Below are 14643 nucleotides of genomic sequence, written 5' to 3'. Positions count from 1 at the left end.
GTCTGCAGGGCATTGGAGCCCTCTGTCTCGAGCTGATCTACAGGCGACCATTGGACTAAGCTGATGTCTCAATGTCAGCTTCATCTACGTCGACCGCAGGCATCATTCGCAAGTTGCACGGATCTTTCAAAGCACTTGCCATGGGATCGCACTGACCTAGGCCTGGATAATACCTGCAAGCAGAACACTCTTGGCAGCAATGAACTATGCCATAAAGTAACTATCAGTATCTCTTTTGCGTTATATAATAAAGGGCCATCCGGAAAAGCCAGGCTGGGCAGCTTGCCCGGCATGAGTTCGACGCCAGCACCTACGTAAGGCTGGGTTCGTCGTTCCCTCCCTCATTTCCATCAACTAAAACCTAGAGACATTTGAATTTGAACGAAATCGATGAAAAGGAAGTTCAGTGGCGAGAGCGGTGCGGCGTGGAGCCAGTCTGCTATCTAGCTGGCTAACATCTGCATTGCTTGTCCGTCTGGTGGCGTTAACAACGTTGCGACAGCAACATAAGTCTAAATGAGTTTCGCATTCAGGCTTAAGTCAAAACGATGTGACAAACAGTACTACATTAGGTTTTTGTGAAGATTGTGGCGTTGAGTACTTTCGTAGGTGAAAAGACCATTTCGCAATGTCTTGAATTGAACAATATCAAAAACGCACTTGAAAAATCACCCACAACCACAAGATCACTTGATTAGTGTGAAAACTTCCAAATTTAATTCCAAAGCAGTTAGAACTATAATACTATAGTTATTTATGGCATATCTACAGGTTGTGGTTGTCGATTCACGTCGACGGTCCCGGGCGACATCGATCTGAGTGGCTCCACACCGCGTCCAGAATCAACAACCACGACTCAGACACACATCGCACATCACACATGAACGATTGCAACAACATTGTAGTTACTTTTCGACGAATCGTCAGTTAATATGTTCAAAATACCCTAATCTTCTCATCACTCCCCCAAAACCCATTTCAAACCCTTGACCATTCCCTCCTCCGCCCTCCTCGCCCCCTCCAGCCCAGGCGCCTTCACCCAAAACGTATGCGGCCACCCCTCCACCACCTCAACCTCAACCTCGACCCCCGCCTCCCTCATCAGCATCGCATAACAAACCCCATCCCCATACAGCGTATCATTACTACAAACCTGCACCCAAACCCTTGGCATCCCCATCCCGCGCACCTCCTCCACCCCAACCTCCAACGGCAACCTCTTCAGCCCGTCCCGCGGCACAGCCCTCTTGAACACCGGCAACAACGTCGTCTCGAACGCGGGCGTGGCCGTGGTATACGCACCCCTCAACCCCTCCGGCACAAACTCGTCCGACGTGCCCCCGTCCGAGGTGACAGGGCACCGCAGCACCACGCCGTGCAGACTCCCCCGCGGCATAAACTGCGAGACCGCCGCGGCAAGCTGCCCGCCGCTGCTGCTCCCGACCACAACGACCCTCGCCTCGGGGACCAGGCCTCTAACGTACATGAACGCATCCACCGCGTCGCGCACGCAGGTCGCGGCAGGGACGCCGGGCATGAGGCGGTACCCGACAGAATACACCTCCGCCGCGGGCAGACCGTTGACAATCCAGCGGCATGAAAGCTCCTCGCTGTCCGCCTCGCCGACGCAGAGCCCGCCGCCGTGGAAATAGACCACCGCCACGTCCGAGGTCTCATTCCGCGGGTCCGAGAAGCGGAGGATGGGGATCGGGAAGGCGTCTAGCGTGGATTGGACCGTGAGGTGGTGGGTCTTGGAGATGCGGGCGAGGTGGTGAAGCGGTCCCGAGGGGGCGAGCATGTCTGCGGTGGTGCGGCGGCGTTCTTCTGCATAGATGGGCTGGCGGTCGAGAGGGGAGGCGTAGGTTTGCTTGGGCGCTCTGAGGTTGGCTGCTTCTTCGTGCTGGAGCCATTCCGGGTCGAGGGGAGGCGGCTGTTTGAGAATCAGATGAGAGAGGGAGTCCATGTTGGAGATGAGGTAGCAATTAGTTTCAATAATGCTGGATAAGGTCAATCACAGAGGAAGGTTGAGCAGGGACACGATGAGGGACCATGCACTTTATGAGCTGGATGAGGCCGGCGGAGTGGGGTCGGTGTCCGGGTTGTTGATGGCGCGGTGTCCCGCTTAGCCGGGAGTAGTGCCGGAAGCGGATGAGACGTCCAGCCTTATCTGGTGCATTACGGCGAGGTTTTGCACTTCATGAAACGGCCTGGCCATCTCCGGAGCCGTCTCCGAGATTGCCGCCGTGATTTGGGACCGAGTAATCCAACCCGGCGTGGTAGCGAAGCTCAACGTCAGTTACCGCCGAGCAAGCCTGGAAACTCCGAAGGCAAAATTCAGCCATGACAACCGAGCCGTTCGCTGGAAAAATATGCACTGCATGGCAAGAAAGACATCAAGCAGCGCAGAATACAACATGGTACACAAGGTCGATATTAGTGTCCTTTGGGTTGATTCCGTCCCCTTGGACCGATCGCCTATCTACAATGCTAGAGTACACAAAGGGAATCGGTGGGCGAATGCGTCTATAGCACAGAGAGATCGCCGAACTTCTCCTGCAGAGGGTATTAGCTCCGTCACTCGCGAAAACACGGATTGACCGTACCTTGTATCCCGGCACGGACCAGCGGCCCTTGGAAACGAGCTGGGAGGTCTTCTCGTCGATCGAGGGCTCGGCGGCGGAGACTTCGTCCTGTAATCCTCATCAGCATCCACCTCTCGTCCCGCATCTCCCGCGGGTGCACATACGACAGTGAGGTCCTCGAAGGGACGGGCGGTCTCGATGTTGGCGAGGGTCTTCTCGAGGTCCTTGAGCTCGAGGTCGACCTTGTCCTTGGTGGCCTCGGCGTTCTTCACGGCCTCAACCTCGAAGGCCTCGATGGCCTTGACCTGGCGGGCGACGTCGTAGCTGGCGGGCTTGAAGGCGGCGAAGCGCTTCTCGATCTCGTCGATGACGGCCTGGTTCTTGAGGACGGAGCGGTAGTGGGCGAAGTCGACGGTCGTGGGGAGCTCGGAGAGGGTCTGGACCTTGCGGCGGGCGTCCTCGTTGCGCTTCTTGAAGGCCTGGAGGGAGGCGACGGTCTGGCCGCGGAGGCCGAGGGAGGTCGTGACCTTGGCCCAGTCGAGCTTCAGAGCTGCGCTTCGCTGAAGGGAGAAATTAGCTCAGGGTTTCCCTTGGGCGGCTCGGAGATGCGGGTGCGGTGCGCGGGGTTTCAATTGGAGGGCGAGGGCAGGAATTGCATCAATCGGCGACTTGAGATCGGTCGGGTTCGATGGGGGATACGTACTGCGGCCATTTTGGAGGATGTGTTGAGGGTTCGGGGGAGTGGAGAGGGAGTTGCGTCGTCGTGAGAATGCTTGATTGACTTTGCCGAACGGAGAGGCAGAGAAAGAGCCGGGATGAACTGGGTCACACTTTAAGTCACGTGATGCGCGCGCGGCTGCGAAAGCTGGTTGGGCGGGAGCGAACGGGTCGTGGTGGGGCAAAGCTTCCGCTGCGAATTCGGTTTGCAGGATGCGATCGAGGGGTAAGGCAAGGAAGGCAGAGCTGGAGGTCGCAATCATAAAATTCTCCATTATTCGCAGCGACCTCAATTGAACAGGGATGTGCACCACGGACAGCTTCACGTATCACGTCACAGGAATTGACATAATTTAGGCAACGGACAGTTCGTCAATTATCATGACCTCTCATTGCGCACGAGACTTTTCGGAGTCAACTCCCTGGGAATTGTACATGCCAACCCATATCCGTCCTTTTTGTGTGTTTGTCGCGTCGAGAATTCGAGAAAGAGATGTTGTTTTCACCCGCAGTGGATGTCGCTAGATGCTCAATGCCATAATCGAGTTGACAATGTCGTTGTCGTTCTCCTTCAGGGCCTTGATGGCCTTCTTCCGGCTGACGTTGGCCTGGGTCATGACGAGCTCGATGTCCTTGTCCTCAATGCCCTCGGCGTCAACCTCCTCGCCGTCATCCTCCTCCTCCTCCTCCTTCTTGGCATCAGCCTCGGCGGCCTTGCTGGGCTCAGCGTGGCTGTGGCCGGCGTGGTCGTGCTCACCACCAGCAGCAGCGAGCTGCTGGGCGGCAGCCTGCTGGGCGGTGGCGTTGAGGTCCTCGATCTTGGCCTCACCGAAGACGATGTAGGTGTTGCTGTTGGGGGACTTGTAGACCTCGGGGTTGTTGATGACGAAGAGGATCTGTGTCGGACGTGGGTCAGCCTTGTCTACCCCTCCAACGATTGCACCACCCCTCATCCCCTCTCTCGACAATGTCTCAACTCACGTTCTTCGGGCGGCGCAGGGTGACGCGGGTGATGCCCTGCACTCTCGTCAGGTGCAGCTTCTCGAGGGCCTTGCGGGCCTTCTTCTCGTTGCGGGAGTGGATGACGGCGGTGGAGCCGGAGGGAAGGCCCTCAGCATCCTCGCCCTCAACCTCGGAGTCGGAGCTCTCGTCCTCGTGCTCCTCGACGGAGACCTTCTTGGTCTCGTCATCGGGAAGCTCTTCAACGCGGGGGTTGGCCATTTTGTCGACTGCAAACGATGGTGTTCTGGTCAGCTACGGGGAGTTCTTGCAATTTTTCTGAGTTGGGTAGCGTGGGTGGTGGTGGTGGTGGTGGGAGCTAGGATCGCGCAAACGGGGAAGCTTGATTTGGCGAGCGAGCTGCTACGTTGTGTGGGAAAAAGGGAAATTGGGCCGTTTCTCTTCGCACAAAATTGTGCGCAACGTTCGCGGGTCGCTCCAACATGATTTTGACGCAAAATTCGAGACGCAGACGGGCAGCACTCACCAAAGTTTAGAACGAGGGATCCTCAACTCGACGTGGGGTGAATTGTTCGGTGGCTTTGTGGTTTGCAGGAAAGATCGTAGAGAAATTCTAGGGTTAGCCGAACACCCTCTGGATCGCAGTGACTAAAGCGGGGTTACGTAAGCAGACCACTCCCCTCAATGGCGTCCAGATTCCCCAGATGCAGATGCGTGGAACTACGATGCAAGGCCGCAGCACATGAATGACATTCTGGTACCTCTGGGCATTCATTCTTACAAGGCTGAAAGCCGCAAGAAATGCAGACAAATGGATCTGGACGTGTGCACGCGTGTTTCTGGGGGTTGATGTCTTGGCCGCGGAAGAGGGACGTCAAAATAGTGTCAAGATGATGATTTACAGTCGTCTCCGAACGAATAAAACAACTTTTTACTCCGTGTCCCCGTCACATGCCAACCAGTCTATTTGTATGATCTTGATTGTGCCATGAATTCATTTTTGTGTCTCTGAATTTCCGTATTTGACGCCGGTCATCACGATTGATGATGATGAATGTGACATACAGCCCTTCCAGTTACGGAGCAAAAGAGAAGTGCAGCAACCCAATGCTGCAATGGAGATGCAGACCAAACCGGATTTCCCATGCTGTCACGCTCTAAACCAGCCCCGTAATCTTCAAAGTCAACCCTCCCTTTTCGACAGAATTCCCCAATCGCAAGGTGTGTGTCGTGTGTGAATTATCCATCTTACGCGGCGGCCTTGACCTTGACGAGCTCCTTGCGCTGCTCGAAGCGGCGCTGCTTCTTGAGGCGCAGGACCTTGAAGCGGTCGAAGTCGGACAGGTTCTTTCTTCGCTCAATCTGGGTGCTGCGCTTGAACCAGTTGGTCTCCTTCCACTTCTGGTCGATCTCGGACTTCTCCCAGAACTTCTTGACGGTGCCGGTGCGGGCGCCGCGGGGCAGGTTCTCAACCTTGAGGGAAGACAGGAGGGCGTTGGAGAGGGAGATGGGTTGGCGGGGGACGGCGAGCTTAGGGTCTGAGGAGGGACCGTCGACCAGAGCCTGTGCGCACAGAGTCAATTTCCATTCATTCCTGTTTCCCGGCGTATTCCACCACCACATCCCAAGACTGCAAACTCGAGGCCTGATCGTTCGTCGCCGGGGGGAGGGATTCAACGTACGCGCTTGTGGTCGATGATCTCGACGATGGTCGCGAGGCGGCCGGCGTAGGGGCCGTTGCCCTGGAGAAGGACGACGCGGCCGACCTCGACCAGTCGCCACTTGGAACCCTCGATGGTAGCGTCACCCATTTTGCTGGTCGGTCTAGATGTCGGGAAGATGCGGTGTCAGAAGAGGTTTCCTTTTCCTTTCGGGGAGTGCGATCGAGAAGTTGGGATGTTGTTGGAGGTTGTCTTTTGTCTGGGGGGAAAAGGAGGGGCGCGCGTCGACTTACCAGACGTCAAAGATGTGCTGCTATGGTTAGTGGTGTAATCCTGATGAGGTTCCGCTCGCGATCGCAATTTTTCTGTTTTGGCGTGTGCGAAGCAAATTTGAGCCCTAACCTATCTATGGTGGTTTTTTGCCGGGTGGCCCGAGCCCGGCGGTGGCTTGGTTTTGCCGAGCCGACAATCAGCCGGCCCAATGTGGCCTAGGCGGGCGGTCAGCAAGGTCGGTCATTTCCTGCCGTGCTCCACCGACGACAGTGATTTTTATTGCTTCGACGCGCGCGCAGAGCAGCTTTTCCCTCTCTCCCATCCATCACTGCAACAGCTTCGAGCTGGGAAAGCGCACAGCTCGGAGAGTTTGCAAGACAAAAGCCACGCAGCAAGCGTGTCATCAAAGGTATGTTTATATTTCTCTCCTTGCAAAACCACACTTCCCTGGAATGATGAGAAAAATTTGCGATTGATTTCACTTGGTGGCCCTTTTTCGCCGGAGCGGCTATACCGTTTGAATACATGATATTCAATTCTTACATATTCTGACCTCCTACCCATTATTCACTCTTGATTGTTTGGCTTTCTTGAGACGCACGTTGCTAATTCAGCATCAGGTATCAGTAGTATACCTCAATGGAAACAAAATACATCATATTTCTGAACAGCGCTCATGGCGCCTCACTCCTGTGCATTGTGTGACATATACTCCCAGTAAAAAGCGTATTTATGTTTCATTCAATTCAGTTATGAAGTCGTAATGCTCATGTTCCTAATACCCTGCCAACGCCTTGAGAATTCATTCCTTGCAACTATTTATGCCTTGCCCTTGCGCCTCAGCTCCTCTTCCTCCTCGGCCTGGATCTGAGCGTCGATCTTGGCACCTCGGGATGGCTCGTTGCCATGGTCCTTGGCCTGGTTGTGGTCAGTGGTGATCGACGACATTAGGGGCCAGTAAACATACGGGAAGCGTGGGGTCGATTTTGCCCAAACGAACCTCTCGGGTATCATCGTTGTCGTCCTCCTTATCCTTCTTCTAAAACATTGTTAGTGGCCGCCGGATAATCTGCATGCACTTCACGTACCTCTTCTGCCGCAAGTCTGTTGGCAATGGATCTCTCGTCCTCTGCAATGGTGTTAGCATCGTCTGAAATTTTGACCGGAGTAAGAACATACTGGAGTCGGTGGCCTGGTGAGAATTCTCCTTGCCCTCCTCAAAGCGCTCAGCGTTATCAAGCTCCTCGTTCTTGTGGTTTCTCTGGTCGCCAGCCTCGTAGACGCCACTGGTGCCAACCTTGGAGTCGCCGGCCATTTTGATGGTTTGGTGAGGTGTGCGGTGGAGGTGCGGGTGTTTTTTCTTGATGGATAGTCTGCGAGTAATAGAATGCGGAAGGTGAACAGAGTGCAGATTGGGTTTGTGAGAAATGAATCTTTGGTTGTTGCAGGCTTGCTCTTTCTATATAGGGACACTTTGGTGAGGCGTTCTGGCCTGACTAGACACCCCACCAGTTACTTCATCTGCATCTACGTCATGACGTCTTCAGCGCCGATTCTCAGCTCAGACAGGCGCAAAGCTCCCTCCTACGTCATGCAGCTGTCATTTGCTCCGCTGAACGCCTTGACAAAATCCGTTCCTGCCCAAACCATATGGGAAAATCGGCGATGCAACCGGAAGGGACGAAAGAGTTGGGATTGCGGTCGCGGCTCCGGGACTTTAGCGCTACCGTTGCTTTGTTGAGCGTACCTGGACGGTCTCTATCAGATTTGCCTAGTTCGTCGCGTGCCTCAAATGACTACCCCTGCAAATAAAATCTTCAGATCTTAGATACGAAAGCTTGTGAAGGGGCGGTTCCTCCCGATTACTTGCATTTGATCCCAACCTCGAGGTTGCGATTCGAGATGCTCTTTGCTGCCCCTAAATTATCCTGCACAAGATGGTAATGGTCACATACTGCTTTAGTGAAAACTGTGCGTGAGATAGGTAAGTACTCGGTGCGCCTGACAGGCCTGCCGTCGCAATTCCAGCATTGATGACGAGATCCAGCATGAGGGGAATTTGAGGCTCTGATTTTGACATCGTCCCCAGCCAGGTCCTGGGCCCCGGTGCATGAGCCACCAGCGGGTGCAGCTCCCAGCGCCGTTGCCAGGGGTAAGCGCGACAGAAACCCCGCCGTGCGTCAATTCGGCGTTGGCATCCAGACCTGAGCGGACGACGGGGATGACGTAACTTCGTGGGAGCTCTGGGAGCTCCACTGCCGACTTCATCGCATCAAGCTGCACGCCGCACCGCGCAAACAGCAACAGCTGATTCCGAAAAAACAACACCATCACCCCCAAACTCTCCATCAGCCCCGCCAAAATGTTCCGTTTCGTGAGTAGAAACCACCCCCGATTGATTGGCTCCGTGGCAAGCAGCTAATACCCCGCGCAGCACAAGACCCTCGACATCGTCACCCTCTTCCACAAGGCGAGCTCCCCGGCCTCCGTGAGGGCCGCCAACATCCTCAAGCAGGTCTCCGCCAACGCCGCCGCAGGCGCGACCGAGGACCAGGCCAGCGACCACAGCGTCCAGACGAACCCCAAGAAGTCCCGCGCCGAGTTCGAGCTCAACATCACCGAGGAGAACCCCACCGCCGACCAGGTCAAGACCATCCTGGAGTACGTCGGAAAGAGCAAGCTGTCGTCCATCATCCAGGGCGCCTCGACCGAGCAAGAGGCCCTGAAGAAGTTTCAACAAAATGCCGAGACCTTCCAGAGACCTGTGGTATGTGATCCCCTTTGACCTGGGTGCCTGTCGTGGATGTCCAAGAGGGGCGCCTTGCCTGTTGCTGAACATACGTAGCTGATTGAGACTCGCAGATTGTGGACTGGAACAACGGCAAGGCTGTCGCTGGCGACAATGAATCTGAGATTCTCAAGATGCTCAATGCCTTGAACAGCAGCAAGAGCTGAGAGACAAGTGCTCTTTAGAAGCTAGGCAGCGCCTTTGTCGCCATTGTATAATGAAATATCACAACCCAATGCAACTCTAGTAGTAGTTGAATGATGAACACAGCTCTTCGGCAAAAATTCTGTCACAATTTACCTGTCTCAATTTTATTTTCAGGCGCAACGTCGATCTCAACGTTCGAATGCATTCATTCATCCTAGTGTAGTTCAGATGGAGGGTGGGCACTTGGAGTGATTGAATCTGATCTGCCACTCTTGATGTTGACCCTGTTATATCGAAATTACTGGCTTGGAAATGGGATGGACAGAATCAGGTGCAAATAACTTGGTACACTTTAGCAAAGGCGTCAGCGAGAAGGGATGCTGACCTACATGCTGTCTTTGACTTGCTGCAACTTCCTTGCCAATTCGCAAGCATTGCTTGGTCCACTTGTGAGGCAGGTGGTGAGGAAGGAGAGACGCATCATCATCACCTGCTTGATGCTGTCATTGCCGTTGTTGCTGTTGTCCCTGTTCTTGCCACTGTTGTACTTATCGCCCTTGTCGTCCTCGCTGCCCTTCACGTTGTCCTGCGTATCCTCAATGATCCGAATCTTTAGGCAGAAATTTGTTCACACTCGCTTGTATTGTATTGCAACTCCGGACTGGAAAGCTCTTTCCGCTAGCTCCTTCCTGTGCTTGCTCCTGCCGCCTCCCCGTCACCCTGCCTCCTACCCCTACCTCCTACCTAGTGCCTCCTGCTGCTCACCTCCTGCCTCGCGACGCGCTCGCTGGCTCCCACAGCACCACAATACCAGGCAATTTCTTCCCCTCGTCATAACAACCCTCTCTCCATCCCACACACACACTCCTCTTCCCCCCTCCTCCATCTCACGACTCTGGCGCCATCGCAACCTTCCCTCGCGATCGCCATCATCCCATCTGCCCCCATTGATATCGTCTCTTCTTTCCATTCCATCCGCAAATCCACCTCCTTTGCAGGGTTCACCTTGAATAGGTCTCTGCCAACCGCACCTTCACTTTGAGGCTGCGTCTCTGCATCATGGCTCATCCGCCTTTCCACAGAAACGGTGGCCATCACCCGAACCGACGATACCAGTCGGCGGGCGGCTACGATCGCTATGGGCGTGGTTCACTCAATCGTCAACGCGACCTCCAAAACCCTGTCGGCGGAAGTCAGGTCACTTTACCCTATCACCCTGGTCCCCCGCCCCAGCCCCAGGGGCGACTCTTTTACCCGGTTGGCGACTTTTGGGGCTTCGAGTATCCTTATGGCGTCCGATCCTCTTATCCCATGGTCACTAGCCACGATGGCTTGCCTCCGAAGCTGTACACGGAGAATCACCTTCCCGAGTCTTTCTACACTGCCAACAAGCCCGGCAGGGCGATCTTCAGCACCAACGATGGCAATATCCAACCTCGCTACATAGCACCTTCCGACTTCTACTCCGATCGAAAACTACAACTGTGGAGTGCTGAGGAGATTCAGAAGAATGCCAATTCAATTCGCAAGAAGTTCTGGGAGCACATGAAGGACATGGCTGAGCCAGTATACTGGGAAGACATGTGCGACTACTTTGATTGCTTCGACATTTACCATCATGGCGCCCTCAACATCTTCAATCTCCTTTATCATCTGTGGCATGAGAATCAAGACTTGAAGAAGGAGGCTTACCGCGTGATCGCCCTGGAAATCGGTATTTGGTGCGATCGCTGGCTCGACAGACGTAACAACAAGCAGAGGCTCCTGGACTTCCAAAACTGGGGCAACATCAACAGCCTCTTCAGTGCAGACGACCAAGTCGGAAATCTTGACGCCTCACAGACCGAGATCATGAAGAACGCCTTGCACCATCGACATGATCAGCTTCGCCACAACTTTGTACCCTCTCCCACAAATTACCCTTGCAATCAGTTGGGTGTCCATGGAGCCAGGATTCAAGACTGGTTATGTAAGTATTTCAACTCATTTCACTCCCTATTCTTTTCATCAGAACCCCCCCGCCCAATTCCACCTTGTTTGTTGTTTTACGATGAACTAACATGATTGTAGACGACCAGCCCATCGCCGACAGCCACAACGGCCTTCACACCCCTTTGACTAGGTCATACCCTACACCCGTCGGCCAGAACAGCCTTGACAGTATCCCAGAGCACCCGAAACCTCCCCAAGGATACCGAGCGCCCGTAGTTGCCATCGGAACAAGCTCGAACAATGTGGTCTCCCAGCCCCCACCTCAGCCCCCATCTCAGCCCCCATCTCAGCCCCTATCTCGGCCCCAGGCTGCTCCGGCATCTACGCAGGAGGAAGAGCCCAAGGGCTGGGAAAGAGTTACAGGTAGGGATGAGATACATGGCCCAGTCCACCGTCGATCTCCCACCAAACGAGACCCTCGCAAGGACAGCACTAGGATTGCGTCTCCTGACCAACTCTCCGAAAGCAAGTCGATGGAGCCTTCACCGGAAGCAGAGACACAGTCCAAGCCGCCATCTGAGGAGGTGCTCCCGGACGAAGCTTCGGGCGGCGTTGAAAGTACTCAGAGCACAAGGTCGCGTGGCAAAACCATCACGGTCAACCTGCCGACCACGCCGAAGAAAAAGGACCCTCAGGGTTCTGGGCCATCCACTCCCCAGGCAAAGGCTAGGTCTCCCGAGCAGTCAGCGAAGAAAACTTCTTCTCCCGCAAGCAACTCTTCCGAAGCCAAGACAACACCGCCTTCAAGCACGCCGAAGCAACTTGAGAAAACATCTCCCTCCCCAACCACAACGAAGAGCTCCTCGAAAACTTCTACTCCGTACAGTCAAGTTTACAACGACGACAACGCCAACAACGTCGAGTTAGTTGAGTACCCCGAGCGCTCTCACTCTACTGCGATGAAGACGCAGGAGGACATGCAGAAGGAGATCGCTGGTCGTAAGTTGGATTCCATCTTCGACACAATGGCTTCAAGTAACCAGAAAGCCTCCTCAACAGCTGGGCAGCCTCTGAATGCTGTCGAGGACACTGACCCAAAGCCCAAGCCTAAGAGCAAGAGCAAGAAGAAGAAGAACAAGAAGAAGAAAGCTGCTGTTGTGCCTACTACGCCGCCTCCCACCACCTTCACGATCAATGAGGATGAGGATGTCATCACTCTTACGCAGAACTACAGAAAGGAGGACACACCTAGTACTCTAACAGAGTACCTTGCCCGGGGCCTGCGATCTATCGAAAACTACGAGCCTGCTGAGGTCACCCCCGTTCCCACTGTCGAAGATCATCATCCGAAGCAAGATGCTCCGCCTACTGACCTGCCTGCCACCACCTCGCCTCCCGCCACCTTCACGATCGATGAAGATGAGGATGTCATCACTCTCACGCAGAACTACAAAAAAGAGGATGCACCTAAGACTCTAACAGAGTACCTTGGTCGGGGCATGCGATCTATCGACGACTGCGAGCCTGCCGTGCAAGCTGGACACGTCCCCACTGTCGAAGATCATCATCCGAAGCAAGATACTCCGCCTACTGACCGGCCTGCTACCCCGCCTGCCACCACCCTCATGATTAATGAAGACGAGGATATCATCACTCTCACGCAGAACTACAAGAAGGAGGACGCACCTAGGACTCTGACGGAGTACCTTGCCCGGGGCCTGCGATCTATCGAAAACTATGAGCCTGCTGAGGTCAAACGCGTTGCCACCATCGACCATCATCCGAAGCAAGATACAACCCAGAGCTCGATGGAACGCCTTGCGGAAGATTTGGCTTCGATCAAAATCACGCAGCCTGCTCAAAATAACGAGCCAGATGCTCCAGACACACAGACAGAGCTAACCGGGAACTCTGCCATGCCCGTCCGCAAAGGCTTTCGCGCTGGCGCTGGCGGCTCCCTTCGCTTGTCGAAGACTCGGAACAAAAACGTCAAGAACTTGAGCTTTGTTGGCCAGATGGAAGCCGCCCATGGCTCGAACCAGCCTCTCGACCCGGCGCCACTGACTAACGCAAGCCGTAGCACCGCCAATGATGGCAACTCGAGCAATGCGTCTCAAGGCAATGTCTTGACACCTGCGACGCCTCTATCCGCACGGGAGACCATGCTCAAAGAAAAGACTCCCCTTGGGGCATCGCTCAAGGAATCCCCATACAAGGAGACCCTGTCCAAGGAGACCTCTCCCAAGGAGAATTCGTCCAAGGGGACTTCGCCCAAGGAGACTTCGGCTTAGGAGGCCGCGTCCAAGGAGCGCACGACCAAGGAACATGGAGCACGCGTCGATTCTACCCCGAAATCTGGTCTCAATCCTCGTGCCAATGAGTTTGTGTCTCCTCGTGGCACTGCGGTGCGCAATTCGTCAGCAGCCCCGCTTAAGAAAGCACCGATCCCTCTGGTCCCTCCTTTCAAGGTGTCTGGTCGGCATAAGCGCAGCCCGAACCCCTCGTCAGGTGCCACATCACGCACGGTTACACCTGGTGGCACACCCCCAAAGGCCTCAGGGAACGCTACCGAGGCTCTCAAGGACGTTTCAAAACATGTTGGGGATGTTGCTAAGAGCAGCGCGGACGAGCAGAAGAATGATGTCGCTCCCGTCACCAGCAGTTCAACTGCTAATAAGAACAGCGAAGACCATGGTGGTGAGCAGAAGAAGCGGACCTTCGGTAATAAGGTGACCCGGGCTAAGAGCCATCCGCAGCAGACTGACAACAAGCCAGGGTCCGGCAAGAACTTCTCCTCGTCTAAAAAGCCAAAGGTTCAAGGCGAGAACTCTTCTCAGGCTCCATCTGGGCCTACCTCGGCGCTGCCCCCCACCGCGACCTGGGCCAGTAAGCATCGGTCTGGAATCTCGGGCTCTAAGGAGGATGGCGAACAGAAGTGAAGGAACAGAATGCTTTGGAGAAAATATGCAACGTTGTCGCCTTCATTTGCCGAAAAGATTCGGTGTATGTCTAGAGTAGCAGGGTAGATTTGCTGTCATTTGGACGGGCAATCAAGATTAATGTCATGAAATGCAGTGGTTGTGATAGGCCTGTTTCGGTGACTAGTCTTCCAAGTAATGAGCAGTGCGCCAAGAGTGATGAAGCGTACCGGATCTCTCTTCTGTAACTTAAAAGCTGCAGAGGGAAGTGCTTGCCCTGCGGTCAAATTCCCCATCAATTAAGGTACCTTATGAATACTAGCCAAACAACCATCCATCTCAAATTGCCAGAAGCTGAGCCTCGGCGGACTTGTGAATGGGTTCGGAGCTCTGAGGCAGCATAGCTGCATGAAGAGATGGTCTTGTACCAAAGCCCGCGGAACACTTCCCGCCGCGTTTTCTACTGACCCTCTGCAAGGTACTCACAACCACGACGAAGTGTTTCCGGATTGTCCGCCGCGGGGAGGACACGCGACGAAGGACATTGCGACCTCACGAGTCTGGGGAACGCTCGCCAACGAATCCACCGAAATTGCCGGCGCATTCAAAGTGCAGTCTGGATCTGGGCAGCACACCAATCGCATCGCAAAAGATCCCTTTCGACG

At 54.7% G+C, this 14643-nt stretch overlaps 8 protein-coding genes across 8 annotated transcripts; 3 read left to right on the top strand and 5 right to left on the bottom strand.

The window, feature by feature from the left end:
• Window positions 1-958: 958 nt before the first annotated feature.
• COL26b_006374 (uncharacterized protein) lies at window positions 959-1963 on the bottom strand (the record flags this gene model as incomplete). The annotated part of the gene is made up of 2 exons (XM_053179195.1): window positions 959-1093; window positions 1190-1963. The coding sequence occupies 2 exons, from the start codon at window positions 1961-1963 to the stop codon at window positions 959-961; spliced, it is 909 nt and encodes a 302-aa protein (XP_053036952.1).
• Window positions 1964-2523: 560 nt separating this feature from the next.
• ATP7 (ATP synthase d subunit) lies at window positions 2524-3294 on the bottom strand (the record flags this gene model as incomplete). The annotated part of the gene is made up of 4 exons (XM_053179194.1): window positions 2524-2553; window positions 2604-2690; window positions 2747-3142; window positions 3286-3294. The coding sequence occupies 4 exons, from the start codon at window positions 3292-3294 to the stop codon at window positions 2524-2526; spliced, it is 522 nt and encodes a 173-aa protein (XP_053036951.1).
• Window positions 3295-3820: 526 nt separating this feature from the next.
• EGD2 (GAL4 enhancer protein) lies at window positions 3821-4520 on the bottom strand (the record flags this gene model as incomplete). The annotated part of the gene is made up of 2 exons (XM_053179193.1): window positions 3821-4195; window positions 4281-4520. The coding sequence occupies 2 exons, from the start codon at window positions 4518-4520 to the stop codon at window positions 3821-3823; spliced, it is 615 nt and encodes a 204-aa protein (XP_053036950.1).
• Window positions 4521-5507: 987 nt separating this feature from the next.
• On the bottom strand, window positions 5508-6070 carry COL26b_006371 (uncharacterized protein; the record flags this gene model as incomplete). The annotated part of the gene is made up of 2 exons (XM_053179192.1): window positions 5508-5822; window positions 5942-6070. The coding sequence occupies 2 exons, from the start codon at window positions 6068-6070 to the stop codon at window positions 5508-5510; spliced, it is 444 nt and encodes a 147-aa protein (XP_053036949.1).
• A 942-nt stretch (window positions 6071-7012) lies between these two features.
• On the bottom strand, window positions 7013-7508 carry COL26b_006370 (uncharacterized protein; the record flags this gene model as incomplete). The annotated part of the gene is made up of 4 exons (XM_053179191.1): window positions 7013-7111; window positions 7161-7232; window positions 7282-7322; window positions 7373-7508. 4 exons carry the CDS (start codon window positions 7506-7508, stop codon window positions 7013-7015), a joined length of 348 nt encoding a protein of 115 aa, XP_053036948.1.
• Window positions 7509-8555: 1047 nt separating this feature from the next.
• On the top strand, window positions 8556-9148 carry COL26b_006369 (uncharacterized protein; the record flags this gene model as incomplete). The annotated part of the gene is made up of 3 exons (XM_053179190.1): window positions 8556-8567; window positions 8628-8960; window positions 9056-9148. 3 exons carry the CDS (start codon window positions 8556-8558, stop codon window positions 9146-9148), a joined length of 438 nt encoding a protein of 145 aa, XP_053036947.1.
• Window positions 9149-10187: 1039 nt separating this feature from the next.
• Window positions 10188-13351, top strand: COL26b_006368 (uncharacterized protein; the record flags this gene model as incomplete). Its single annotated transcript, XM_053179189.1, has 2 exons — window positions 10188-11097; window positions 11199-13351. The coding sequence occupies 2 exons, from the start codon at window positions 10188-10190 to the stop codon at window positions 13349-13351; spliced, it is 3063 nt and encodes a 1020-aa protein (XP_053036946.1).
• Window positions 13352-13385: 34 nt separating this feature from the next.
• On the top strand, window positions 13386-13999 carry COL26b_006367 (uncharacterized protein; the record flags this gene model as incomplete). The annotated part of the gene is made up of 2 exons (XM_053179188.1): window positions 13386-13440; window positions 13485-13999. The coding sequence occupies 2 exons, from the start codon at window positions 13386-13388 to the stop codon at window positions 13997-13999; spliced, it is 570 nt and encodes a 189-aa protein (XP_053036945.1).
• Between the last annotated feature and the right edge of the window lie 644 nt (window positions 14000-14643).

The sequence above is a fragment of the Colletotrichum chrysophilum genome (assembly GCF_026319265.1).
Source record: "Colletotrichum chrysophilum strain AFK26 chromosome Unknown scaffold_46, whole genome shotgun sequence".
Taxonomy (NCBI): domain Eukaryota; kingdom Fungi; phylum Ascomycota; class Sordariomycetes; order Glomerellales; family Glomerellaceae; genus Colletotrichum; species Colletotrichum chrysophilum.
The sequence above is the reverse complement of the archived record's forward strand: the minus strand, read 5'-3'. Positions and strand labels throughout refer to the sequence as shown.